Source organism: Zalophus californianus, chromosome 3 (genome assembly GCF_009762305.2).
Source record: "Zalophus californianus isolate mZalCal1 chromosome 3, mZalCal1.pri.v2, whole genome shotgun sequence".
NCBI classification, from domain to species: Eukaryota; Metazoa; Chordata; class Mammalia; order Carnivora; family Otariidae; genus Zalophus; species Zalophus californianus.
This window is the reverse complement of record NC_045597.1, coordinates 12,034,572-12,060,830: the sequence shown is the minus strand read 5'-3', so window position 1 is coordinate 12,060,830 and position 26,259 is coordinate 12,034,572. Positions and strand designations below refer to the sequence as shown.

At 39.7% G+C, this 26,259-nt stretch overlaps 2 protein-coding genes across 5 annotated transcripts in view; one reads left to right on the top strand and one right to left on the bottom strand.

The window, feature by feature from the left end:
* The window catches only part of UBAC2 (UBA domain containing 2), a 168,528-nt gene that overhangs the window by 78,962 nt on the left and 63,307 nt on the right, over positions 1-26,259 (top strand). For both annotated transcript variants that reach the window (XM_027588547.2, XM_027588548.2), the window contains exon 5: positions 24,724-24,847. In XM_027588547.2, coding sequence (XP_027444348.1) covers positions 24,724-24,847 — 124 coding nt within the window. The remainder of the gene's footprint in view (positions 1-24,723; positions 24,848-26,259) is intronic.
* Positions 1,814-16,042, bottom strand: GPR183 (G protein-coupled receptor 183). Of its 3 annotated transcripts, XM_027588542.1 has the most exons (3): positions 15,948-16,042; positions 8,271-8,440; positions 1,814-3,459 (listed from the first exon to the last, which is right to left on the bottom strand). In XM_027588542.1, the coding sequence occupies exon 3, from the start codon at positions 3,442-3,444 to the stop codon at positions 2,356-2,358; it is 1,089 nt and encodes a 362-aa protein (XP_027444343.1). In that variant the 5' UTR covers positions 3,445-3,459; positions 8,271-8,440; positions 15,948-16,042; the 3' UTR covers positions 1,814-2,355. The 3 variants fall into 3 exon arrangements, with proteins under 3 accessions (XP_027444343.1, XP_027444345.1, XP_027444346.1); XM_027588544.1 differs by lacking the exon at positions 8,271-8,440; XM_027588545.1 differs by lacking the exons at positions 8,271-8,440; positions 15,948-16,042 and adding an exon at positions 4,559-4,649.

Below are 26,259 nucleotides of genomic sequence, written 5' to 3'. Positions count from 1 at the left end.
CAAATATCCTTTTAGAAAAAAAATAAAATTATGGAGAGGTAGATATAATTAGCTGCTATATAACCGTCAGCTTTCCTAGATAAGTTTTTCTAGCTCACGATTATTATTTAAAATTATTAATAATGTGTCACCTGATTCATATAGAAAATACTTAGAGGGTTGTGATTTTCAAACAATGTGTTGTATATAAGGCCACCCCTTTGTTCTGTAACAGAATACAAAGATTATACAACACTGTCCCCATTCTCCAAGTTTACCTACTCCATGAGGGAAATAAATGTAAAGCCAACTAATAATCCAAGACACTGTAAGGGTGCCCAGAGGCCATGTGTAAACCATGGCTTCATGAATGAAATAGGTAGTAAGGGCCTTTTGAAGGAGAGTGAATAGCTGAGTTTTTTGGAGTACAGACTTTTTTCTTTTTTTTTAGGATTAGTTGGAGATAGGGTTAAAGTTTACCTTTTTGGCACTATGACTACTGATTGAAGAAAATCATTTATATAGATTTGGGGTACAGTGGAGGTAGGAGGCAGAAAACTAAACAGATAAAAGAATGTGTTATTCCTTTGACAAGTGGCATAGATATTTACTTTCTTATTTGAAGGATCTTAAGATCCTTAGCACAGAGAGGACTTTCTCATCTGCTGTGAAGCGGCATGTTGGCTCATACATAAGCTAGTCTGTGTTCCAGTGTCGTTATCAAACTCATGCACCATAATGATGCACTGAAGTTACAGTGGCCTCTGTTTCTGATTTTCCTTTAGTAACTTTCATTACAGTTTTTCTTTTGGGATCTAATTCAAATGACTATGTAAGTGCCACCCTGCATAACATGTAGTCTTCTGCCCTTTCTTCTCCTTCACTTGGGGGGTTTGTGTGTGGAGTGAAGGGAAAGGCCCTAAGATCCTGACTTCCATCCATGCAGTCTCACCTGTCTTATCAAAAATCTGCTACAAAGATCAGTGCCTTTTTTTGGTCATTGGCTTCAAGGTCACGTAGCTCTCTGTGAAATTCACATAATACAAATCTGAAAGTACTCAGTAAATGGTGTTGACTCAACCATAAAGATGAATTTTCTTACAGGGTACAAGTTGGACACGAGTAGGATAAGAATTCAAAAGGAAAGATTTCCAGGATATAAAGCCTAATAAAAATTTAAAGTATGACTCATGATATAGTGCTTCATTTCTTTCTGTTCCATTATCAAAATTGGTATTATTGCTAACATAGATACTGTATTGAGGTCATTTGGGGATTTAGTAAAACAAATTTGACCTGGCAGACAGGGTGACTCTACTTGCAAAGGCCATACTGTTCATGCTAAGGTATTTGTGTGAGCAAATGTATAATGTTGCACAGAATCTTGGGAACTCTTTAAGTTCATAATTTTGCATTTTTCCCCCTATCTTATTTAGGCAAGCAGCAACTATGCCTCCTGCCCTTCATCCCCTTTGCCCTTTTTGGTAACCCAAACCACTGAAATGCAGATCAGGGTACTACCAACCTATGAATAAAAAAGAAATGATCCCCCAGGCACCCAAGAAAAGCCGAGCATATTTGCAAATTTTTTTTGTTTCCAAGCAGAATTCAAGTGGACCCTCCTCCCAGTGGGTACTTCCACATAAAGTCCTTGTCATATGCCTGACTGGTGGGCCCTTCACTACTCTGGGGGCTGCTTGGGAAAGAGCTCGGTGTTTTCATTGCCTCCGTCACCATCATTACTTACAACGTTATCATCCAAATCTATCTATTGCTAATTCTGTTCTCCCTGTAAGTGGACATTGAAAGACATACTCTTAATTTTGTAGCATCCTGTTCTTTATTGCAAAAGAGTTCTTTGAAACAAAATATTATGACTCAGAACAAAACAAAATGCTGATGTTACTGAGGAGATAAAAGTCTTAAGACTGAAAGAAGTAGGGATTAAAGAAATATGTTACCAAAAAGAAAGAAACATGTTACAATATTGACATTTTTACATGGGCAGTATACAATCTTACAGCCTTTTCTTTTGCCAAATTATTGGCAGGAAATACGTGATGCTGTAATTTTTAATTTTTTATAAAGAATTTTCTTAATTTTATATAAAACTCTACAGAGACTTATTAAAATAGCCTCCCTTTTGGTATAGTATTTCACTTACAAATTAGAACTTTGCTTTATGTTATTTTCTTGAGTGTAAAAAAATAATACACATCAGTTTTCTTCCAAGTTGGAGGTGGGAGCTAATGCCCAACGAAAGGAATTTACAGGAATCCTTATTGGAAGTTGAACAATCATTTTGCTTTATGAGAAAAGTCCGGCAAAGTTTGTCATACAATCTACTTTGCTGTAAACCCAAGATTTAATTCCTTTTTACTTTCCGTTTAAAGACTTGGAATGTATCATTGTTTGAGTTTCTGTCATTTCACGCGAGTTTTCTTCAGGGGCTGACCTCACGGCACTGGAAATTGATATACTGACCTGACGCTTCAACATCTTCATAACCTTTCTCTTATACCCTTTACATGCAAAGAAATATATAAAAGGGTCCATGCAGCAATTGAAGTTCATCAGACATACTGTAAAGTGCAGGGAGATCTGGAACGAATGTCTTTGGCTGCATTCCAGGAGACCAGGAAAATGAAGCTTCTTAATCATGTGTTGAATAATTGCAACATGGTAAGGTGTGAAACAGAGAACAAACACAACAATTATAAAAATAATTGTGTTGAGAGCCTTTTTGTTTACGCCAGATTTCTCAGTTAGTGGGTTTTGTTTGGCAGTTTTAAAGAGTTTGCAACAGATTTGAGAGTAGCAGATGAGAATGATCAGGAGAGGAAGCACATATCCTATGAAACATGCACCAAGCAGCATCCAGGGAAGAGATTTCGTTTCTTCAAAGTTTGGATATTCCATGCATGTAGTCCTTTCTTCCTCCTGCTTTGACATAGGTTTTATGAGTAGCGGGAGTGTTTGAGCAAATACTAGAATCCAGACACATATGCAAATGCATTTTGCATGTTCAATTCTTTTCATCTTGTTGTACCGCAGAGGGTGCACCACAGCAAAGAACCGGTCAATGCTCAAGCAGGTCATGAAGTTCACACCTGCGTATGTATTGATGTAAAATACCAGCGCAGTTATCCTGCACAAGGCGTCGCCGATTCTCCAGTCAAAGCCCAGGGCGTAGTAGGCTATCCGTGTAGGCAGAGCAGTGGTGAAAAGTATATCAGAAATCACCAAGTTTGTTGAATATAGGGTAGTAGAGTTGATTTTTTTCCTGTTTTGAATAATGACAACCAAGGCTAGCACATTTCCTACAAGCCCAATTACGAAGACAATGCTGTAATGCAGAGGCATTAGTATCCTGGCTGTGCTGTGGTGTGCATAGAGATCACAGTCGTTGCCCTGAGAAGCTGCAAAGACTATTGTAAAATTGTTGTCCAGTTTTGTATCCATCATTGGTGTTCACAGTCTCTAGGAAGAACCAAGGAGAGTACTTTTAATTAAAACCATATTTAGCTAAAAGCAATACAAATGCCTTTTATAGATCTAACTTTAAAAAATTTTAAGATTTATATAATTTTTAAAAATCTATGATGTGTTGCACAGTAAAGGAAACCATCAACAAAACCTTAGAAAGGCACCCTAGTGAATGGGAGAAGATATTTGCAAATGATATATCCAATAAGGGGTTAGTATCCAAAATATATAAGCAACTTATTTGACTCAAAACAAAAATAATCTGATTAAAAATGAGCAGAGGACCTGAATAAACATTTTTCCAAAGAAGACCTACAAATGGCCAACAGACACATGAAAAGATGCTCGACCTCACTAATCATCAGGGAAATGCAAATCAAAACCACAGTGAGGTATCACCTCCCACTGGTCGGAATGGCTAGTATCAAAGAGACAAGAAGTAACAGGTGTTGATGAGGATGCAGAGGAAGAGCCCTTGTGCACTGTGGTGGGAATGCAAACTGGTGCAGCCACTGTGGAAAACAGTATGGAGGTTTCTCAAAAAGTTATAGAATTACCATATATCCAGTAATTCCGCTAATGCGTATTTACCCAAAGAAGATGAAAACATGAATTCAAAAAGATATATGTACCCCTATGTTTATTTTAGCATTTACAATAGCCAAGATATGGAAGCAGCCCAAGTGTCTACTGATAGGTGAATAGATACTACTCTCACACGCACACGCACACTCCCGCAGGAGTATTACTCAGCCATAAAAAAGAATGAGATCTTGCCATTTGCGACAACATGGGTGGATCTAGAGGGCATTATGCTAAGTGAAAGAAGTCAAGAGAAAGATAAATACCATATATTTCTCTTATATGTGAAGTCCAAAAAGCAAGAGAAACAAAAAAATCAGAAACAGAACCATAAATACAGAGAACAAACTGGTAGTTACCAGAGGAGAAGTAGGCGGGGGAGTATAGTGAAATAGATAAAGGGGATTATTAAGAAGTACCCCCCCCAAAAAAGAAAGAAAAATCTGTGATGTGTAATAGGTTTACATATATAGTAACAAGAACAAAGAATCAGATTTATGTTTTTACTCACAATTTGGTGATTTTGACAAAGCCCTGGCAAAGGAAACAAAACCATCTAAATAGAGCAAATATATTTTTGTGACAAGAGGGGTTGCACTAACTCTTTAGGCAGAAATTTCCCCTTTTTTTTCTGAATCACTGGTTATGAACAAAATCGTGTGCAGCACCCCACATTTCAGGCGGGAGTAAAACTTTGCTTTTAAATTGAATTTCAGTTGGACTTTTTTTTTTGTTTTGTTTTGTTCAAATGCGTATCACTGCCAGGAAATGAAATCAGTCACACATTTATTTAGTGAAATATGAATTTACCACAGTGATCTGATTTGTGTTAACCTAAAAAGTATGAGAAACAAGCTAAGGCCTTGTTAGGAACTGAAAGTTAGGTTTTCTTTTAAAAAAGAAGAAGATGGTAACCACGACAACCACGACAAAAAACGACGATAAAGAAAGAAAAAAACTTAAGCTGTGTCAGGGGGAAAGATTAAGATTAATTCTGAGCTAGATCATTCCCCAAGTACTCCACTGAGGCATGCAGTGTACATTCCTACATTTCACATGCTAGTAAGCATTACACACGTGGTGTCTTGTGTTCTGCCTTGTCCACTTAACATGTTCATGGATCAGTGTAATCTATGTATTTGTCATATGTAGATCTCACGTAGACATTGGATATTTCTACAGTATTCCAGTGTATTAATGCATAATTTGCTTAGCTACTTCCTTGATGAATATTTGGATTATTTCCAATTCTTTTCTTGTGTTAAATAATGTTAAGATGAAATTTCAAGTCCTACGTTGAAAAGTGGAAAACTACAATAAAACTCCTTACATGGGGCTGAGCTTTGGATGAAACTTAGGGAGAGCAGAACAATAACTTCTGTGAAGTTATTTTTAGAAGAAAAATGACATTCCGATAGGACTATCTCTGCGCACAGATCTCATCTGAAAGTCACCAGAATTAAGGGAAGATTTCAGTATATCTAGTGATGATGGTTTACATTAAAAGAAAAAAACTCTATCCCTAGCCATATCAAAGCACTGACTGCTCCTCTGACTGCTAACTTAGTTCTCACAGTCTTAAACAGTGAAACTGACTGACAGTGGGGGTTATCAGGGGATGATGTTATAATGTTATAGGTGTGCACTACATACAGTGTTGATAGGTTAAATTGTTAAAATATGGAAATACGACCTAAAGCAAAAGGGAACAAAAAATGGAAGTGGTACTTTCTGTTAAACCAGAAAAGATAGGAAAGGAGATTATGAGAAAGAAATTTAAATGGATTGAACCCACCTATTGAAAGAAACTAGCTTTCAGTTTGGATTTGTAAAAAAAAAAAAAAAAAAAAAAATCCAGCTGTATGCTGCTTAGAAGAGACACAGTTCAAAAAGTGACTCAGAAAGGTTGAAAATAAAGGCATGGGAAAACACGTATCAATCAAATCCCAACCAGTGGAAAGCCAGAGTAGCAATACTAACGTCAGAAAACAACAGACTTCAAGGCAAATTCAGTATCAGTGAGATGAAGAGGGTCACGAGAGAAGTAAAAGTAACAGTTCACAAAGAACATAAAAATCATGAATTATGCATGTAACAGCAAAATTTAAGGGAAAAATTGGCAAATCCACAATCATAATGGGAGATTTTAGCACATCTTTATTAGAATGTGCCAGATAAAAAAGAGATTAGAGACTTAGAAGATTTACCCAATGTGATTTTGCAGAATTTGTGCTGAAGAGACATGAACATTTTTGCAAATTTGGCTTTATACAAGGTCATCAGAGGATCTTAGAACTTTCCGAAAACTGTTAACCTAGCAGCTGATAATGACGTGCCTACAGGGCAACTAAATTAGAAATCAACAATAAAAAGATAAAGGATACATTTGGAATCTAAAAAAAAAATATGCTTCTAAGAGACTCATGGGTTAAGAAATCACAGTGGGAATTTTGAAGTACTTAGAACAAAATGACAAAAATACTCTATGCCAAACTATGAGATGCAGCTGAAGTGTTATCTCAGACGCAGAGCCTTGAATGCATTTACTTTATTCGCACATTTTTATTTGAGTATAGTTTTTTTTTTTTAAGATTTTATTTATTTGACAGAGAAAGACACAGCGAGAGAGGGAACACAAGCAGGGGGAGTAGGAGAGGGAGAAGCAGGCTTCTGCCAAGCAGGGAGCCCGATGCGGGGCTCGATCCCAGGACTCTGGGATCACGACCTGAGCCGAAGGCAGACGCTTAATGACTGAGCCACCCAGGCGCCCCTTTTTGAGTATAGTTAACACATGTTACATGAGTTTCAGGTGCACAGCATAGTGACTGAACAACTCTATATGCTTGTGAAAGCATGTATTTTTTTTAAAAAGATTGAAAATAGATAAACATACAGTTCAGGAAGCTAGAAAATAATTGTTTACCTGAGGAAAGTAGAAGAAAATGATAAAGATAATTGTAGAAATTAATAAGATTGAAAACAACAAAAACCCAATAAATATGGACTTTTTGTGCAGAAAAAAAAAGTGATTCTTGAAATCATGGGAATTGCAATTGTGGAATGAAAGTAGAAAAACCTTTATCCACCTAGTTGAGAAAGGCTTCATGTGAGAAGTAACTTTTCAAGAACTGAGACTAGACAGAGGTGAAATCCCATACAGGGGTTATAACTTAGGAACGGGTAGCAAGAACTTCTTTTATTTTTGTACTTTCTCTGAGAATTATTTTTTTCTGAAAAATCTCAGCATGTTTATTTTATTTTGAGGAGTATTCCTCGGCAGATTCGGGAAATGCTTTTAAAATACATACTGGGGTAGTTCTCCATATGAGTAAATATTATTGTAGAGATTAGGAAAGTTACATTAATGTAGGACTCAGAGAAGAATGTGCCATTGATTGCCATGTTGTAAACATGCATCCAACTTCTTCCTGAATGAAGTACGGCATCCAGGAGAGCCAGAAATGGCAGGGGTTGCAGAACATTTGATGTTCAAGAATATTTAACACGGCGTTAATTATAAAGGTGAAAATTTGCAAACAAATCAAAGTCCATCATCGTGGGATTGGTTACTTATCTTATGGTATAGCCATACAGTGGAATACTCTGCACTCACTGGAAATGGCAGTGTGGAAGCCTGTTTCTTGATAGGGAATAATGGTAAGTAAGGAAAGCAGATTACACAACGTACCACTTCGGAGGGGGAAGGAGAAGCAATTATAGGTACACACGCATCTGTATAGATATGTATGCCAAAACATAATTTTGTACAAGTCATTTTTGAGTTTTATCCATATACTTTAAAATTTTTAATACTGAACATGAATTGACTATGAAATGAGGAAATTGGTAAATGAGAAGAAAATTTTTTTAGTTAAGTTCATCTTACAAAAACCTTATCTTCTGATACACATTTCAAAGGTAGTCCTTCAGTGCTCTTTACTCAGATTGATGTGTTCATTGTTATTAGGTGCCTACCTTTAAGTTCTATCTGGAAGAACACTCACAGTGACCCAGTGGGCTAAGTACTGCTGTCACCTATCTACTTGCCATGTGAGGAAACTGAGTGTCATGGAGGTTAAAAGGTCAGGCTGGATCCTTCTCCCTGGTGATCTGGCTTCAGGTCTCCTTCCTCTGTCCAGTCCTTGGTAGGCGCAGCTCATAACTGCCCTTAAAGAACTGAGAGTTTGTGGTCTCGAAGTGGTGTAGGCTTTGAGAATCCTTACCTGTGTGTAGACAGCCTGGGGTCAGCGTGGCCCAGCCACTCCAGAGCGGCGGAATGGTTCTTCTTAACGACAGTGGCGTTCCTATTTCCAGGACAGTGTTGAACCCCAAGGAGAAGACTCTTGAGGGGCCTCCTGCCCACGCTCGTCCTCAGTCAGTCAGGGAAAGACACCTACACGATGTGGACATGAAAATGGGATGGCTCAGAAGTGATCTTTGGAAAAGATGAATCAAGGCCGTCTTGAAATCTGGTCATTTGGATGTTTGGTGACCTCTTGAAAGTTGATTTTGTTAGTCAGCGACACTAGTGTATTGCCTTAGTTCTTGATTATATCTCTCCTATGCTATCAATGCCGTGGTTTTAGTCAATTTTATCTTTTCTAAATTGAGAGAAGAACCCCTTCCTGTACTTGACCCCTGTTAGCCCACTCTGGTATGACTTGATCCCGGTCATTATCATCTTCCCTTGGAGATACCATTGGTCATTTGAGGATCCAAGATTATTTTCCTGAACCTTGACTTACTCCATTCTTTTATTCAGCAAAAATTGTTTTTAGTGTTTTCATATGCTAGGTCCCAGAAATACCGAGATGGTATCTTTCAGTATGGGAGGGCCTCAAACTAAAGGGTGAATGTATGATGTTGGGAATGTGCTGTTGTCTGAGGAAGCATTATCTCACTGTTCTTCAAAGGGTTCCTTGTCACACATACCAGGCTTCTGGTATGCTCTTTGGATTACAGTACTCCTTATCAACCTTTGGATTGCAAATTGCTCTTTTAATCTTTTTTTTTCAGGTATACCTAACTTCCATCTTCCCTTCCTCCTTTTCTTCCTTTATTTATTTTTGAATACATTTTAAGTATTTTACTTTTTTAAAAAATAAGTTCATTTTTTTTTTTTTTAAGTAAGCTCTACACCCAGGGTGGAGCTTGAACTCATGACCCCGAGATCAAGAGTCACTTGTCTACCAACTGAGCCAGCCAAGCGCCCCTTAAGTTTCTTACATTTTTATAATCATTAGACAACAGCTTCTGACATGGGACTGGTATATACTGTGCTGTACTTGGAAGTCCTATGTCTTGTCATTTTACTGCCTAGAGAAAAGCACAGAGGAGTGTTGTTTTGAATCTTTTTTCCTTGGAATACTTATATCTGTAATAATTATAATTTCCTCATAATGCTTTCTAATGGAGGGGTATGTGTGGTTGCTAAACTCTCCTTAACACCCCACACTGTGATGTGAATGAGGATGGAAACCTTTGCCCTGAGGGCACAGTTAGTAACTGGGCTGCTTCAAGTGTGGGGCTGTATTCAGGTTCCGCCTGAGGAGCCCCCTTCCCTCCTCAAAGTGAGGTAACTACGGCCACCCTGGCAGCCGTTTGTGCCAGTTCTGCTGCCATGTTTTTGGTGAAGCAGAGGGGGGCTGTCCCAGTTTTGTCTCTGCCGTGCAATATTGGTGACTCTGCTACTATTCTAGCATATGTAAAACAGCAAGCTCTTCCACAGCAAAACACCCTCCACTGTATTTTTACTTGTTTTCGGAAGTGGGTCTGTGTGTGTCTAGAGTTGATTTCATTGCTACTAGAGTAGCTAACGTTTTTAAAGACATTATCATCTCGTTTTTGCATAACCGGACATGTTGACATGAGCTGACAAGATCTTTCTAGCTACAGAAAGGAAGAAAATAAGAGGCTCCCCCCAAAACTCATCTATTAGTACTTAAGAAAATTGTCTGAGCTCTAATGTAATTTGTCCTATATTTACCCTGGTACCAACTTGCCTGAATAATTATTTTCTTCGCTTTTATTTGTGGCAGAAACAGAATCAGACCACTGTATTCAAAGATCTAGTATGAACTAGAGTACTGGCTTTTAGTTTTTGCTTTAAGATTCCTGAAATGTCACCTTTACCCCTAATAATTTATTCACTTAATAACCCATCAACAACCTTAAATGAAAAAGAGCTAAATTTTTAGTAATTTTGTTTGAATTCAGGCCTTAGCAATGAATTGTCATGTGAAAGTCATGTGAAATGATAAGCACAGGAGGTGACTTCTCTGTAAGGCCAAATCTGCGCGAGACCATGCTTCCACATCAAGATGATCTGACTCAGAGCTCCCACAATGACATGCACCAAAAAGGAAGTTCCAGGACCATGCTTTCAAAACAACCAGAAGAGGCACAAGAATGTGGACCCATAGATATGACCCATATGTGGACCCATATATTGTTAAATGATGAGTGTTGCTTGATCTGATTCTCTGATTTCTCTTGATACACTGTCCTTTGGCTATTTTGTTGAGGAGAGGTAAGGTTGAGGGAAAGTTTCTGGAGTGGGGGGAAAATGAAATTTTTGAGACAGGAGAATACAGGCGAAAGCTTGGTTCCATGGAACAAGGATCCGGTCTATGGAGGAACTAGACAAGCGCAGATGGATCAGGATCGGAGGCCAAGGCTGTTTAACAGTGCCCTTGAGAATAAACAGACCTCCCCCCCCCCCCACCCGCCCACGGAAGAAAGAAATCTTTGCTTCTTCCTCTGGTTACCTAGTTTTATGAGCACTTGTCAGTTACTTGCAAAAGCCTCCTTGTTCTTGACTGAGCAAACAGGGACATCTGAGTATGGTCCAGCGTCATGCATGTCATGGCCTCGCACTCAACCAGTGATTTTTTTTCCCACCTTCTTTTTAGTTGACTAAACAACCATCACCTGAGCGGTTGTGTGGGCCATTTGCCTGTCAAGTAGGCAGGTGGGAAACATTAATTCCTGCTTGTGGGACAGAAACCCAAGGCACAGACAGGCTGCGACCAGCCTCTTGTCACTTCAGTGGCCAAGTCAGATGGTCTGTCTGGTAAGCTGCTGCTCGGCTGCTCATAATAGTACGCGCCCAGTTAACTTCGTGAAATAAATCATCCTACACTATCGGGTGATATTTTTTTTTTTTTCCAACCAGCTTTGAGTCCTATTTTGATAGCTGTGACTGTGGTCAAGATTCATTTTTGGAAGGACCTAGGGAACATTTTCCCAGAAGGTGACACACTGGCAAGCCACCTGCACTTTCTCGGGATAGAGCCCCACACGTGCCAGAGTGTGTTTGGAGTTGAGTTGTCTGTGGTCAGTCTGTGTGAGGGGACCTCCCTACCCTGCCTCCTGGGGAGCCCGCTTTTTCTGGCTTGTGCAAGTGTGACCCTGCCGCTGGCCCCATGGCCGAGGCTGGTTCTGACCACCTCTCGGTAGGTCTGCAGAGGGTCAGTTACAGGACGGGGCACGGAGAACTTCTTGAAGACAGGAAACAACAACGATGTTCGCCAGTCTGTAGCTTGCTTTTTGTGTGTCCGAGGCGTCCCCCCCTAATAGGCATTGAAGAAGACCACTTCACCTTCCGCCAACACGTATGTTGAGATCGATGGGAAAGGGGCGTGACGTTCAAATTAGTGGATTGAACACCCACTTGCACGTTTGGGGTTTCACATATTCCAGCTATTTTTCTTTCACCTTTCATTGATTTTCTTTGTGTGGGTTTTGGCAGCTTTAGTACTGACTGGGATGGTGTGAAAGTTACCAAACATGAAGACAAAGGAGGTGGTAATACAAAGGACTAGGGCTATAGGACGTAATGTTTGGAAACTGTAAGAAAATAAATCCCACTGTAATACTCATTTCAGTGTGAGAAAGACAAATACCGTGTTTCCATGTGGCTTGACTTGACCTATAAGTAGGATAACTGGGTAATATAAAAAGATTTTATGGTGAAGATCTGAGTCTGCAGAACCTTTATCCTCTGAGTTCAGAATGTTTCTAGAAATCATGTGTGCCTTTTCTCCTTAAAGTTCAAGGGAGTTTCAGGTTTTGTTGTTCGTCTCTTATCTCATGGAAATTAGTCAGAAACATTGAAAATCCTTATCTTGTGGATAAACAGAATTCCAGAGATGAGGTCATTTGCTTGGGGCCCTCCCTCGGTCTAGGTCCTAAGTCAGGAGTCACAGAGGTGTCCGGGACTCTCACCCTTCTCACCCACCGGCTCCCATCAGCGGTTCCTGTGCCTTCAGCCTCCTGACTCCTGCGCTCGACCTCTCCTCTGCACCGTGTGTCTCTCTGTCCATCTGCCTGTCCTGCCGCTCCCGCTAACAGCTGCCTGCCTTCAGGCCACCCTTGCTGCTCCCTGGAGCTACGGCTTCAGCTTTCACAATGCCTTTCAAGTGCGGCCCGTTGAACCCCGGTCAATCGGGACACATGATTTCCTTTTGACTGGGCGCTGCCTCCCTGGCCATTTTCTCCCTCTGATGCCCTGGCTCCAGCCTTATGGAATTATTTGCAGTTTTTTGATGTCCTGTGTTTTCTCACAGCTCTGTGCCTTTCTGGCACTGTTCCTTCTCTGTCCTATATCCTCAGCTCCTACTTTCCTTCAAGACTTGGTTCAAACTCAGCTGTTCTGGAAGCTTCCCTGATTTTATCCTCTCCTGCTTCCTTGTCACCGCCCCCAAGAAAGACAGCGTGGAGTGTCCTTGTGAGAGCGCTGTGCTCTCTACTAGCATCGGTATGGTTGAGTTTCTTTTTCTGTTTCCCATTAGCCAGTGAAGTCCCGTGAGTGGGAACTTTGTTAATTTTGTATATCTCCAGCTGACCCATGACTGAGGCACAATAGCTACCCATTAAAGAATAGCAAAGCCCCATCTTTCTTGATCCTTCCTTAGTCAGAGGTTCTTTATCAGAGTTCTTGATTAGTAATAGTAACCAGTATCATTAAGCCCAGACTGTCTTCCAGGCAACTGTTCTCGGCACCAGGTATATTCACTCACTGAATCATCACAGAACTTCCACAAACCCATATCCAGTGGTAAAACGGAGCCCAGAACACTTACATGACATGCCTAAAGACACAGCTGTTAAGTGTCAGGATTCAAGTCCTGGCAGATTGGCTCCAGAAATCACTTTCAGTGTGATGTGTTTTATCCCTAGCTCCTGTTTCCAACATGATCTGATTTTATTGGTAGAAAACAGGTAAAAATAGGAAGACTTTAACATGTACCAACTTGTCCTGTCTGAACTAGAGAGGAGAGCTGGGGAGATGGAAGGAGGGAGGGGAAGAGGGAAATGTGTTGATTTAAATGAAGGCATTCATTAATTTACTTGTAACATATTTTAAAGCAAGTAAAGGTTTTACAAATGAATTTAGATTTTACTATTTTTAACAATATTTCCATAAAAGATTTTGGACTGAAAGAAGATGGTGAATACCTAGAATAGCTTTTATTTTTTTTAATCTTTTTTTTTTTAAAGATTTTAGTTATTTATTTATTTATTTAGAGAGCGAGCACGAGCCAGGGGGAGGGGCAGAGGGATAAGCAGACTCCCGCATGCAGACTCATACCAAGACCCTAGGATCATGACCTGAGTCGAAGGCAGACTCTTAACTGACTGAGCCACCCAGGCGCCCCCTAGGATAGCTTTTATGCTGTTAATTTATTTTTATACTACTTTTTAGGTATTTATAGACTTTTTTTAAAGATTTTATTTATTTGAGAAAGAGAGAGAGCAAGAAAGAGCGAGAGAGAGAGCACAAGCCAGAGGGAGGAGCAGACTCCTGCAGAGCAGGGAGCCCGATGTGGGGCTCGATTCCAGGAACCCAGGATCATGACCTGAGCTGAAGGCCGATGCTTAACCGACTGAGCCACCCAAGTGCCCCGTATTTGTAGAAATTTAACAAAATATTTTTATTCTTCTTTTTGAGCTTTCTCAAAACACCACAAGGATCTTTGTTAACTCTACAGTTTTCAGATGATTTTCACATGCATTATCTCATCCGACATTGAAGCCCTGTGCTTTACAGACTTCTTAGAAAGCTGAGGAATTATATGGGCTGGAGGGGCTTACACACCCTCAGCACCCTCCATACTCTGTGGCCTTGAACACTGCAGCAGGCCCTTACCCTTACCTACCCATGGTAGGGAGAGAAACATTATTTGTAAACTCCTCTGCAGGATGGGAGGCTCTCTCTTTTAAATGCACACTTTTTAAGGATGATGGCTTTCTCTTCCATGGCATCTTATCCCATAGATGTTTCAGAACCATCCTACAGTAGATATCTAGTAAATGCCTGTGGATTACCGAAGTGAAGAAAAGTCATATAGTGATCTGAGGTAGTATTTATTCCAGTAAATGACTGGCCATCTTACTAATAAGTTCTTGGAAGCCAGTTGAAGGTAATTTATAAGAGGCATTACCACCACCGCCACCGCCACCGCCCCCACCCCATGATAGCTGGTGAGCCTGTGAGTGAGGAGGCTTTGTTCAGCAGTGTGCTCTTTACAGTGTCATGTCCCAAACATACGATTAAGTCCCGGAGAGAAAGCATGCACTGAAATATTAGCAGATGCAGAGTCCAGACGGTAAGCACAGTGAGATGTATACCCTCATAGACTCAGTCTTTATGTAAAATAGTCTGTAAAGATCTGCAAATGAGTTTAAGAAAAATAATTCTCACAAAATGATAGGGCAAGGAAACTTTGCCTACTGCCTACTGGAGAATATTCTCCCCTCTCCTAGGGGAGAATAATGATAGTAGTTTTCTAACACTTACTATATGACAGCCAAGGTGACAAGGACTTGGCTGTATTATTACTCCCCGTTTTACAAATGAAGCAGCTGAAGTCAGAGACTGCCCAAGGCCACACAGCTTAGAAATAATCCAGCCCAGGTTCAAGCCTGACTCCAGAGCCTATGCTCCCAACAACCACTGTACTGTACTGTACTTGGAGCGATACCCCCCAGAACCTCCAGACACACCTTCCTTTAGAGGAAGTCTCCTCACAGCTTATGTTTTGTCAAGAATTTCTATTACTTCCATTCCCAACCTGGACATAAATACTGCAAATCACTGCATGGACTTCATTGTGTTGTGACATTTTTTTAGGCACATGGAAATTCTTACATGTTTAGCTTTAGTGATCATTAAATATAAAGCAAGCAACGGATTCATTTTCACTTATCTCATTAACAGTTTATTACTTAGAATTAAAATATTCAGGTTGGCTAAGAAACGGTAAAGTCCAGACTGTCACTAGTGGGAGGGTAAATTGCTAAAATGTTTTTGTAAACCAAAAAACATCAATTTATATATAAAGCTTTAAAAACATTTTTACCCTTTGCCCGAGGAATTCTGGTACTGGGATTCTATCTGGAGAAATACTAGAAAGTATAGAAGTATAGAAAAGACCTTTATGTACATAGATACACAGTCAAATAGTAGAATGTAATGACCCTTTTATTTTCAGTTGTGCTGAATAATTTGTATACATGCATTTAAGTGTAGGAATACTCCATTTTAAAATAACTTTGTTCCTTTCCCTTCGTTCTAAAGTCTCCTGAAATATTGGCATTATTTACTGATTTTTACTGGATACTGTTTTTTGCAATAGTGAGGCTCACACAGAAGTACAAAGTAAACCCTATTTTTTGGCATAGATTTCCAGTATGATCCATTGTTTTCACCCACCTCAGTATTAGCTAATTAGAACTGCCAGTCATCAGAGAGTCTAAACTATGTTAAGGATACAATTTTTGTTAGAAATGTTAATAGTTGCTGCTGAGTAGATTCTATTCCTTTACTTTATACTTTAATTAGGCTTCTAAAATTTTACAAAAGACTTTGTTAGAAGAACAAAGTATGTAGTACTTACCTCTGTGACTTGTTGGGGCCTCCGGGCAGTAGCAGTTAAGTATTTGCCCAACTGAAGTAGGTTACTTTGGCATGTTAAGAGAGATTATGTAGGCGTCCTTTTATGGTGCTGGCTTTTTTTTTTTTTCCTGTCACCCTGTGACTGAGCATAGTAATGATCAGTTAACCTCATGTATGCGTGTGCACTTTTTTTTTTAAATGGGAAGTGAAATTTTTCTGTTAATGATTTTTTTTTTTGAGTAATTATCCAAAAACCCCTTGGTAATATCTATGGAACTTCATAAGTTTTTTAATAAAAATTTAAGTGTTAAAAAAATTCTTTGAGAGGAAGACTAAAGCAGTAAACCTTAACCCGGAAAAAAAAAAAAAAGGAATGACAATTACTAATGATTTTGTATCCATATTCTGCATAAAAGTATGAGCTTTTAAAATGTTTTAAAGAAAAAAAAGTCAACGGTGATAATTCTGTCTACCTGGAAACTTGATGCAGAGAGTAGTTTACTCATTCTATATCTTAAGAGCTTATGAGAAAGAAGCAAAGGTTTCTGTGGTGACTGGGAGAGTGATGTTCTTTTGCATTGTACGGGGACTAGTCAGTGTTTTCAGGCAGGAGGCCAACTGACAGAATCTGTGACTGCAGGGACGTGAATGACAGGGGAAGAGTTGGAGGGGACATCTTACAGCTGAAAACCCAGCGTCTGTGCATAGAATGGAGACCTGTGCTCCTCATCTTATAGTTCTGGTTGGCTCAGTTTAAACCAACTATGTAACAGGGCAGTCAAAATGTGACTTATACATAGGCTAAGTCAATAGAAGTATACTGGTCAGAACGAGAGAGGTGATAGGTACACTTAACCCAGGACTGATCTGGCCATTCCCAGTCAGCTCTGGGTGCTGCATTTTACGAAGGGTATAGATGACCAGTGTGACCGGGCTGGTGAGGGGTGTGGATCCCAGGTCTTAGGAGAAATGAATGAATAAACTGAGAATGTTTAGGGTTGGCAGAGAGGTGATCATCATCCTCATGCATATGAAAGCCGTCTCATAGAAAAGGATTGAGTTGTGATATTGGTCTTCCTGACTCCAGAGAATAGAAAGAAGGCCAGTATGAGGAAGTTACCGGAGACAGCTTTCAAATCAAAATACAAAGGTAGTTCCCAAAAGTTAGGATCATAAAAAAAATGGAATAGGCTGTTTCTTATTTAGGTGCCTACATAAACTGGTTGACTATTTTGAGGGATGATATTGAGCGAATTGAATCATTTTGGTAGGAATTTGTAACTCTGACTTCAGATCTTCCACTCCAGGATCTGTCAAAATGGCCAGAGGGGCTTCAGCCCATCAGTGGTGTCATTCCCTCTAGAAGAGTACTTGGTTCTTCTCAGCTCTAAAAGGCTAAAGATCTGTAAAGGAACACTGTCAGAAGAGCAACAACACCCAATTCTTTGGGCCTCCTCCTCACTGTCTATAAAATAAAAGTATTTAAGTAAATGATTGCCATGATATTTCCTAGTGCAAAAATTCTGAGGGGGAAATAAAGAGATTTTATGATTTGCTGGATAAATATGATAAAATATTCTAGAATTAGTTTATTTAAAACTTAGATTGAAGAATACTTGAAGAAGACACTGTCAGGAAGCTTCTTAATTTGTTGAAAGGACATCCTCATGGTGTGTTTTGGCTTTTAATTTTTGAAATAGTTTTTATTAAGTAAAACGTTGTATAATGAAGAACTTACCTAGTTAAAGTGAATGTTCTAGCAAACTGGATCTACCTTCTATTTGGTATTAGAGTGGTCAAGTATGTAAAGAAAAGGCAGTGGGGTGATTGTCCTGTGAGATGCTGTGGGGCATAGAGTGCAATCATTGCATGAGCCCATAAACCTTATTTTACTTGTCTTGGAAAGTTACCAGGTTTTCTGTTGTTGTACTGTAAAAGTGCAGTCAGTGTCCTTTTCTGTAGAAGAGATAAGATGGACATTTGTGACCTGAACTGAGTGTTTTCTAGTATTTTATCCTATCAAGTACAGTTGTAAGCATATAGTAGATACTCAATAAATATTCGTGACATTAGTTGAAGGAAGGAAGGAATTATAACCTGTTTTCCTCTTTTCTGTACTTCAGCTTCATATGCTTAAGCCAGACAGGGCTTCCAGAAATTAGCTAGTCACAGTATGAAAAGGGTCAGACTGAATTATTGTTGACAGTATACAGAACAGATGTTGTATCATAAAATAAGGAAAAGAGAAAAACTGGTCAGTGACTAATAACATGATATTTTGTGAAGTCTGTGTGTATAGAAATAGCAACGGAAATTTCTACAAAACAACCTGTATGTTCATGGTCTGAAATATGTGCTTTTGTATTGTGGGTATATGTGGTCTAGTACTTAGTCATCGTTTAAAACTATATAGTGATTAATATAACTTCTAAGGAATTTTTAAACTTCTTTTATTGGTATGTAAGACATGAACTGTGGTCATTAAAATTCCTATCAGTATTTTCTTAGTTTACATTGAAATGTAACCTCAAACAGGAACATGGCCTCAGATTCTCTATTGTAACATCACCCTTTCCACTGTGTTGCTACATGTAAACAGAAGAACTTCTATAAATTAAGTACCTCAAAGAACATGTTCTGTGGTGAGATCTCTCAAGTGCAACCAAAATAGAGTTTTCTTATTATCAAGAGACCAGCAGGCCATATTTTGAGTAGGTATATGAAACTATATGTTTTAATCCCATTAAAGATAATAAAGCAAGACGCATTTTTAAACAAAAGGCAAAATCTGTGTAGTTTGCCATTTTAAAGAGAAATTCATTTATTCAGCAAATATTTTTTAAGCAACTCTTCTGTGCCAGGCATGGTTTTAGAGAGCAGTGATAAAGCAGCAAACAAAACCAACAGAAATCCCAGGCTCCACAGAGTTTCCCTCCAGTCAGAGAAACAGGTGATAAGTAAGTCATGTGGTAGATTAGGAGGTTATAGGTGCTGTGGGGAAAGGAACTAGAGAATTCATAGTGGGGATGGGTCAGTGAGGTAGGGTAGGGGCTGCACTTTGGAATGAAGCGGCCAAGGAGGGCTTCTCCGAGAAGGAGCTATGTGAGTAAAGACCGGAAGAGTGCACATGTCTCTGGGAAGGTGGCCAGGAGATGCACGTGCCCTGGGGCACCACATGCCTGCTGGGGCTGGAGTGAGACACACGGCTGGTTCAGCATGGAGGGAGCAGCCAGAGGGAGTGGCGGGGACGCCATGTAGTAGAAGACCAAGTTCAGGGTCCAGGATGAGGGGCCTTTTAGGTCTTTGTAAAGACGTTGGCTTTTACTCTTGGGTGGGGACTCAATGGAGGATTTTAAGCCCAGGAGTGACCAACTTGTACTTTTTAATGGAAAGAATACACAGCTACTTAATCAACTTTGTTTGAGTTTAGGTCAGTTGAAATGGAACTAAACAGTTCTTTTGTGTAGTATTTAGAATGGCAGTTTATTTTTTTATTTAAATTCAGTTAATTAACGTATAGGGTATTATTAGTTTCAGAGGTAGAGTTCAGTGATTCATCAGTCTTGTATAACACCCTGTGCTCATTACATCACATACCCTCCTTGATGTCCATCACCCAGTTACCCCATCCCCCGACCCCCCTCCCCTCCAGCAACCCTCAGTTTGTTTCCTATGATGAAGAGTTTTTTATGGTTTCTCTCCCTCTCTGATTTCATCTTGTTTTATTTTTCCCTCTCTTCCCCTATGCTCCTCTGTTGTGTTTCTTAAATCCTACATATGAATGAAATCACATGAATCTTTCTGTGATTGACTTATTTTATTTAGCATAATACCCTCTAGTTCCATCCATGTCGTTGCAAATGGCAAGATTTCGTTTTTTGATGGCTGAGTAATATTCCATTGTGTGTGTGTGTGTGTGTGTGTGTGTGTGTGTGTGTGTGTGTACGTACATACACCACATCTTCTTTATCCATAGAATGGCAGTTTAAATAACTCTCTGTTCATTAAAATTGCTTTGTCAGTTTTTTACAATCAAACATTGAGAGTAAATTATGTGTAAGGATTTACATAGGTATCGGGATGCAATGCCAAGTAAAATATTGTGCTTTCTGATAGAATAATCTGTTGGGAGACTTTTTTAAAAAGATTTATTTATTTACTTGAGAGAGGGGTGGGGGGAGGGTCAGAGGGAGAGAATCTCAAACAGACTCCCCGCTGAGCATGGAGCCCTACGTAGGCCTCAGTCTCACAACCCATGAGATCACGACCTGAGCCAAAATCACAAGTTGGAGGGTCAACTGACTGAGCCACCCAGATGCCCCTCTAATGGGAGACTTTTAAAAACCTTATAGTTAGTTAAAATGTGATCATAAAAATAAGCTCAAAATGGATTAGACCTATATGTGAGACCTGAAACTATAAAACTCCTAAAAGAAGACATAGGCAGTAATCTCTTTGACATCGGCTATAGAAACATCTTTCTAGATATGTCTCTTCAGGCAAGGGAAACAAAAGCAAAAATAAACTTTTGGGACTACACCAAAATAAAGAGCTTTTGCACAGTGAAAGAACCATCAACAAAACAATAAGGCAGCCTACTGGATGGGAGAAGATACTGCAAATGATTTATCTGATAAAGGGTTAATATCCAGAAAACATAAAGAACTTCTGTATCACAACACCAAAAAACCCACAAATGATTTGATTAAAAAAATGGACAGAGGATCTGAACAGACATTTTTCCAAAGAAGACATACAGATAGCCAAAGACACACGAAAAGATGCTCAGTTGTCAGGGACTTGCAAATCAAAACCACAGTAAGATATCATCTTACGTCTGTCAGAATGACTACAGTAAAAAAGATAAGAAATAACAAGTGTTGGCAAGGATGTGAAAAAAAAAAAAAGAATCCTTGTGCACTGTTGGTGGGAATGCAAATTGGTGCAGCCACTGTGGAAAACAGTATAGAGGTTCCCTGAAAAATTAGAAATAGAATTACTATGATCCATTAATTCCACTGCTGGGTACTTAACCAAAGAAAATGAAAATACTAATTCAAAAAGATAAATGCACCCCTTATGTTTATTGCAGCAGTATTTATAAGAGCCAAGACATGGAAGCAACCCGTGTCCATTGATAGATGAATGGATAAAGATGTTGCACACACACACACACACACACACACACACACACACTGGAATATTAGCCATGAAAAAAGAATGAATTCTTTCCATTTGCAATGACATGGATGGACCTAGAGGGGAAAATGCTAAGTGAAATAAGTCAGAGAAAGACAAATACCATATGATTTTACTCATATGCAAAATTAAAGAAACAAAACAAATGAACAAAGAAAACAAAAGACCAATGAAAAATGAGATTCTCATTTTTCTTCTAAAAGCAAATTTAATCAACTACTATTATGAAATAGATAATGCTTGCAACCTGTACGTGATATTTTCCAACATGTAACGGAACATAATAAAAAACTTAAAAATTAAAAAAAAATAAGTTACCAACATCATCTTTCAAAAATGAAGATTAAATAAGGATATTTTAAGTGGAAAAGAAATGACTTTCAGATAATTGGTGGACAGATGTTGGAAAAAGAGACTCTTAAATACAGAGAACAAACAAGTAGGTTGCCATCGGGGAGGTGGGTGTAGGAATGGGTGAAATAGCTAAGAGGGTGAAGAGCACATTTATTGTGTGTGAAGGTAGAGATAAAAACGGAAGGACCAATTGAATATCTATTGAAAGAGTATTTAGAGCCCCAAATTGCCTCCTTGCCTCAGATCAGTAGATGGCTGCCATGTCTGTTCTCACCCCAGCAGAAATCTGGGGTTTAATTCTGTGGAGAGGTCTCTGGACTGCAGGATACTAGGCACAACCCTAACCTCTAACCCCTGACCCTAACCCTAATACTACCCCTAACCATAAGCCTCTGGAGAGGTCTCCAAACTGCAGGATACCAGGCACACACCCTAACCACTAACCCTAACCCTAACCATCCCCTAGAGCTGAGGAAGTGACTTCCGGAACAAATCATAAGAAAAACCGAGAAGCAACCTAGTTATCCTGGAGAAGCACCAAAACAGTTGAGAATTGGTAGTATATCTGAAAATGGGTGTGAAGGTAGACATGGAAACAGAGGACCAATTGAATATCTATTTAAAGAGTATGTAGAGCCCCAGATCCCTTCCTTGCCTCAACTGGTGGATGGATACCATGTCTGTTCCTACCCCAGCAGAAGTCTGGGGTTTTATTCTCTGGAGAGGTCTCTGAACTGCAGGATACCAGGCACATTCCCTACCCCCAAACCCTGTCCCTAATGCTATCCCTAATACTAATTCTGATCCTCTGGAGAGGTCTCTGAACTGTACGATACCAAGCATATACCTTAATCCTACCTCTAACCTTAACCCTAGAAAAAACAAGAGTACATTTATTGTGATGAGCACTGAGTAATGTACAGAAGTATTGAATCAGTATATTGTACACCTGAAACTAATATAACACTATATGTTCATTCTACTTCAATTAAAAATAAATAACAAAAGGGGCACCTGGGTGGCTCAGTTGGTTAAGTGTCTGCCTTCAGCTCAGGTCATGATCTCAGGTTCCTGGGATCAAGTCCCACATCGGGCTCTCTGCTCAGAGGGGAGCCTGCTTCTCCTCCCTCTGCTTGCTGCTCTGCCTACTAGTGCTTTCTCTATCAAATAAATAAATAAAATCTTTTAAAAAATAAAATAACAAAAAAGATTAGAATTATAGCCACTAGGCTCTATTCATAAGTACTATCCCATTTTGGGGAAAAAAAAATCTGATCATACAACTCTTCAAGAATAAGGATTATTTTATTGCCCCAAATTAAATGAGCTCCAATGCTGTCCAAGCCCTGTGGTGCATGCTGCAGGACCCAAGAGGATGCATTTCCTTCCCTGCTATGGTAGGGCCAACTGAGTGAGGCATTTGAGACCGAGCCACTGTGCTGCGTACATGCCTCGGCTGCCCTGTCCCGGTCATCCTTCTTGCAAGACTGAGAAAGATTGCATCTTACATACCTGTGTCGCCAGTCCTTACCCAGTGTCTGGCACTTAGGTGTTCGCCAATTGGGGTTTTCCCTATTCTAGTATGTGCTGCATTCTACTGATACCTCTGCCATTTTTCACATTTGCAGTATATGTTTGCTTTCGTTTTGTTTTTAGAAGCAGACTTGAGAGGACAGTGAGTGATTTTTTAATAACATGATCTCTATCAAAGAAGGGAAAACTTGGCACAAAAGGGTCTTGTGTTTCCACAAAAATGGTAGTAAGAACATTTCTTGCATTTTGCATTTTTCTTATGGTAAGGATGTACTAGTGCCACTCACCAAAAACAAGGAAAATAAAAGATAGATTGAGTCGTGAAGCCAAGTGTCTAATGAAGAATCGGTGCGAGTGTGTGTCTAGATGATTCTCCTCATTCCTGTTGCCTGCCTAGTCATGGCGGGAATGTGCATGTGCAGTCCTGGAGTGGGTTTCTTGAAATTAGACGTAGATGGAGCTCCTGAACCTGGGCTACCACCTCACTCACACCCAGTGCCCAGGGACTCACTGAGTCACTGCAACAGTGAGACTGGAGTGGTTTTAGGGCAAGAAGGGAGCTTCTGGCCACCCAGAGGAGCTGGAGTAATCCCTGTGGGACAGAATTGAGCTGTCCTACACCACAGGTATTTCCTAAGCAGAAAAGTGGGAAGGACATTTAGGTTGGAAGAATAACTTGTGTCAGTGAATAGTTAAAAGAGTCTAATATGCCCAGGGAGCGTCTTAAGGGGTTAAGGTGGGGGGAGGGACAGGTCAGAGGAAGGGAGCCGAGGACAGGTGTGGGAAACTACACTAATAAGAAAGAATTGGAGGGCTTTGCTATTTCATGTTCATATTTACATTTCCTCTTTGGATCCGGAGAGCCTGTGGAAGGATGGGTTTTAAACAGGCATGTGACATGATCGGAGTTGTGTTTTGTGTGTCAACAGTGTTAAGAGACGGATTAGAAAGAAACAAGACTTTAATGAGAAAGACACTTGTGACTTTTGGATATGTCAAGTTGAAGGTATCAAAATGAGTTTCATCACGAGGGGAGGGACAGGCAGACAGTTTGGGAACTCACTTCAATTTCATAATCGACGCCAGAGAAGAGCTTGTGATGACGCAAGGAGATGCTGGAGCAAGAAGAAGAGCCTCTAGGGGAGCCCTGGAGAGGGTAGAAGAAGAGTGGCAGGAGAAATCTGGGGGACCAGCAAGAACAGGCTTTAAGGCAGGGGGAAGAAGGGGTTTGAGGAAGGGAAGGCAGGGGTGGTAAGGGTGTCAAATGCTATGGTGATACAGTTGGACAGTGGGAGTTGAGCCTTTGGGATGTGACCATGGTGAATGATGTATGTTGCTTTTGTCACAGTCTCTTTCATTAGATTTAAGTTGTTCCTGGAAAGAAAACATAGCAGCAACTTTAAATTTTCTCACAGTGCCTGACAATTAATTAGTAGATGCTGAACCACTTTGCAATAATTTTAGGAGAGTCAATAAGTATTAGATAATTCGAGTTTTCATAAAAATTTTATCTGTAAGTACAAGTTATTTCCAATGTGATGCACGTATAGAAACCAACTTGTATATCTGAGACCATGCTTTCAGACAGAAATAAAATTTTAAGCAGTGTTACTTCAATAATATGTATTTGCTATTGGTATCTTAAATTGAGTATAATACTATAGTGATTTTTTTTTTATTTATTTGCATAGCCTGGCACCTGTGTTTGCTCTTTTTGTACCATTTTACTGCTCCATACCAAGAATCCAAGTGGCACAAATTCTGGGCCCGTTGTCCATCACAAACAAGACGTTGATTTATATATTGGGACTGCAGGTACAGTATGCATTTTTATGTTCACGTTTCTTTATTGGGGGGGGATCTTTTTCTCATTTGATCTCCTTGAAAACAATAGCTTTTTTCCCATAAGTTTGGCTTTATGATCTATTTCAAATGTTCAAAGGAAGTGTTACAGAACAAGAACATCAAGGTATATAAAGTACTAGAATACTTTCATAGTCTTTAGAAATCTGATAAGAGCTTTCACTGTAATTTCTCAGTGGAAAATATTTTAATTGCATTGTGCAGTTCCGTGTAAGTACTTTTTAAAAAATCACAGTATGAAGTGGAAACAGATGAGAACAGTTGAAAGGTAGAAAGTGGAAAATCACTGTCAAGATTAATTTTTTGAGTACAGTGTCACAAATAAAGCTCTGAAGAAGAAACCAAGTATGCCTTACCCACTTTATCATTCCCGTGCTGCACGGGCACAGCGGCACCCTCACCATTTACTGGATGGTTTGATATGAAGACCGTTAAGAGTTCTTACTGTTTGATTTAAATTGAAAAAGGTTATGTTCACCAATATCCAGTGCCATTGACCTATCTCTGCTGGGTTCCAGGCCAAGTGACAGGAGATACATGATTTTCATTTTCTACCTGTAATACTCGTCACTTTCCTTTCACTCTCAGAGCTTTTGATGTGAACTTTTATTCTATCGTTTCCTGTGGTACCATGTGTAGCTTGGCCTTTTGATCCACTGTCAATACTCATAACATTCCTTATCCCACACATATCAAACCGGATACTAGTGTCTCTGTCAAATACCCTCCTCCCTCCCCTTTTAACCTTTGGTATTTCCTCCAACTTGTCTAGTGTGCTGTCAGGTGTTATCAATGGCTCATCTGGGGTGGGTGTTTCCTCGCCACTTTACAACTGTTTCTCATGAAATGTTTATTCTTCATCTCTCAACCTGCATGCCATTGACTCTCCCTTATCCTTCCTAGTGTTCATATCACCTAACAGCCCTTTTCTGCAGTTTATTCTTGTTACTAGGATTTGCTGTGGCACGTTTACTTTTTTAAAAGATGTTACAGCAGAAGGCGGAATGCAGTAGTAGAAGAATCCTCCGGACGGGGGGGGCAGGACACCCAAGTTCTAGTTCTAGCATGGCGCCCACTAGCCTGGGACTTGGGTCAAGTTATGAAAGGCCCCTGAGCTTCATGTTGACCCTATAGTTCCTTCCAGCTCTAAAGTTACAGAGCTTTAGAGGATGAAAAGTGTTGTTTTATTAGTTATGACATAGGAATTCAGTGGAGCATTGTGGAAAATCTTTGGCGCCAGATGGATTTTGGTTTGATAACTTGCTCTGGTAGTTACTTGCTTTGTTACTTTTCTGAGCTCCCATTTGCCCATCTGTAAAGTGGTGATAATAATGTGTATCTTACAAGGTCATTTGAAGGGTTAG

What these genes read in the sequence shown, in the direction of transcription:
- GPR183 (XM_027588542.1), bottom strand. Translation starts at nt 3,444, where the DNA reads ATGATGGATACAAAACTGGACAACAATTTTACAATAGTCTTTGCAGCT.